The 2813-nt window shown below is 59.2% G+C and overlaps 1 protein-coding gene across 1 annotated transcript in view; it reads right to left on the bottom strand.

Annotated features, from left to right (window-relative positions):
- The window catches only part of MIEF2 (mitochondrial elongation factor 2), a 5118-nt gene that overhangs the window by 685 nt on the left and 1620 nt on the right, over positions 1-2813 (bottom strand). The window contains exons 2-4 of the mRNA XM_005425991.1: positions 2685-2811; positions 2041-2218; positions 3-1038 (exon numbers count right to left, since the gene is read on the bottom strand). Of these exons, the coding sequence (XP_005426048.1) occupies positions 3-1038; positions 2041-2218; positions 2685-2811 (1341 nt within the window). The remainder of the gene's footprint in view (positions 1-2; positions 1039-2040; positions 2219-2684; positions 2812-2813) is intronic.

Here is a 2813-nt window from a genome sequence, read left to right as displayed (position 1 = left end):
GCAGGACCTCTGGCTCAGTTATTGCCCTGTAGAGCACAAAGCCCATCTCATCAACTTCCTCTTCCAAGAGCCCCGAGAACAGGTTGATTTTGGGGTTGAAATAGGAAGGCAGGACTCCTTTCTCCAGGGAAGCCACCAGCTCCTCGAGCACCTGCTGGAACCTGTCAGCAAGGCTCTCCTCTGCCCAGTCCGAGGCAGTGTCACTGAGGTGCAGGATGAGGTGGGTCAGGGGGCTGCCCCCCAGTTTGTGCAGCCTGGGCTGCCTCTTGCAGACTCCGTTCAGGATGCGCAGGCAGAGCTGCCGAGCCCCGGAGTCGGCAGCATCCAGCTCCTTCAGCCTCGACACCTCCGCCCTGTAAAAGCTCTCCAGCCACAGGTTTTCCACCAGTCCTTCAGGAGGAACAGCCAGAAGAACCTTGTCCTCCATTTCCACCACTGGCAAGAGGGTGATGCTCAGATCAACCTGATCGTGTTTGACTTCCAGCTTCAGCTCTCGGGAGGCCACCATGGGGTGGATGGCACAGCCCAGCAGGCCACCAATGGCAGGCCAGTTGATGGAGGCCACCAGCAGCTTGTGGAGGGTCTCGTTGAGCACGCTGGAGGACAGGTACCGGCCCACCATGAACCTGTCCCAGGGGCTGCACCCACGAGGGAAATAGCCCAGATCGATCCTCTTGATCATCCAGTACTGGGGGTTCCTCACCACAGTGTCCTCTCCTGAGATGAGGCTCCAGAGCCCGGCGTCAAGGACCAGCGGGAGCATGAGGTGGACGTGGTCAGCTGCCAGCACCTCAAGGCCATCGAGCAGGGCCCCGCTGAGGGAGAGGCGGCCGAAGGGCAGCTCTGGGAATTTGCTCCGCAGGAAGTTCTGCAGTTGGCTGCAGATGCTCCTGGCCAGCTGTGGGACAAGGGACACTTGGAACTCGGGCACGACCAGCTGGCTGCTGTGTGAGAGGAGCTTCTCCTGCAGCGTGAGGCAGCGCAGGGGCCTGGACTGGACCTGAGGAGCCCCCAGAGGGGCAGAGGAGCCCCTGGGGTCTGTGAGGAGGGAAAGGAGAAGTCACAGCTCTGAGCACATCACCTGAAACCCTCAGCAGCACAAGGTGGGTGCCCAGCTCTCAGCCCACCCCTCTGGAGGTGACACCGACCTCACCAAGGGCTCCCATCGAGCCCACTGATGTTAAGAGCACTTCTCAGCCATGCAGAACCCAAACCAACCCCAAAACCTGGCTGTTCCCAGCCTCACTCCTCAGCCAGGGATGGGAACCAGGCAGGGTTCCTGCTGCCAGGGTCAGAGAATCACAGAATATGCTGAGTTAGAAAGGACCCACGAAAATCATCCAGTCCAGCTCTTGGCCCTGCACAGACACCCCAACGATCCCACCCAGCCCCTGAGAGTGTTGTCCAAATGCTCCTGGAGGTCTGGCAGCCTTGGGGCTGTACCCATTCCCTGGGGAGCCCGGGCAGTGCCCAAACACCCTTTGGAGAAGAGCCTTTTCCTAATATCCAACCTGACCCTCCCTGGCCCAGCTCCTGCTGTTCCCTCACATCGTGTCACTGATCATCAGAGAGATCAGTGCCTGCCCCTCCACCTCCTCACACGAGGATCCTACAGACAATCCTGCTCTGGGGCCATTATCTCAGGACATGCCCTGGACCCAGCTGGGCCAGTTTCCCACTTGGAAAAACGCCATCTCCATGGGCAGCTGGACAAGGCAGCCTTTGTCTGCAGCAGCTCCCGAGCACACCTTCCTGCAGGCACAGCTGACCCAGAAAACGAGCACAGCCAACGCTGCTCCAGAGGAAACAACCCCCAACAGCCCTGCCAGGATACCCTGGGTGTCACCAGAGCTCCTGTTGAGATCCTGTTTCCACAGGCATTGCCTAAAAAGGGGCTGAGGCTCGGGAGCCTCCCAGGAGGGCAGGCTCAGTGGGGTCGGCTTTCCGGACACCGAGCTAAAAATAACACAGAGCTCTGGCAGGGCCGCCCAAGCAGGAGCACAGCAAGGTGATCCTCCTGCCCGGGCACCAGAGCCTCACCTGGCACCACAGGCCGAGCTGCAGACAGCAGGGGCTCGCTGAGGTCTTCCCTTCTCTGCTTCTTGGTGGGTTTTGGTGTTGTCTTGATCAATGCCAAGTCCTGCCAGCTGTCCTCCAGGGATTTCTGCTCAGCTTTGGGATCGCCCTCATCCCTAGGGCTGGTGGCTCGGTCGATCAGCTGGAGGGAATAAAAAACCCAAGAGGACAAGTTGTTGTCTTTGTTTTCCATGATTTAAGGGTGACAACAGCCCCTCTGGGGCACACACATGGGGGGACAGCCCCACTCAAGGCTTCTGCTCAGAAAAATGCCCAGTTTGGGGGGGAGCCACAAATGTGCACATCATCTTCATGCAGGTTTTACATGGAAAACAGACACCCAAATACAACTTAAGTCCCAGATGCCTTTTGGGATGTGATAATGTATCCCAAATACATCCATGCAAAGAGGGATGGTCCCATAGGGTGGGAGCAGGCAGCTCCATGCCCATGGCACTGCTGCCAGCACCATTTACATTTGTACCATATGCAAGGAACCACCTCAGGAGCAAACACTTGAGTTTGGGGCACATCTTGCCCCACCACACTGGGGCCAACCCAGCTCTCCTGGGCACCTTCTGGTGCCCTGATCCCCATCCCAGCCTTACCCTCTTGACAGCCAGCGTGGCGATGGCCAGCACGGCGGCGCCGCTGACGCCCAGCACCAGCCTGGCGTTGGCCAGCAGCACATCGAACACGCTGCCCAGCCCGTCCCGGACACTGCCCAGCCCGCCGCT

Source organism: Geospiza fortis, unplaced genomic scaffold (assembly GCF_000277835.1).
Source record: "Geospiza fortis unplaced genomic scaffold, GeoFor_1.0 scaffold213, whole genome shotgun sequence".
Classification (NCBI taxonomy): Eukaryota; Metazoa; Chordata; class Aves; order Passeriformes; family Thraupidae; genus Geospiza; species Geospiza fortis.
Note: the sequence above shows the minus strand (reverse complement) of the source record. Positions and strands in the feature narration are given on the sequence as shown.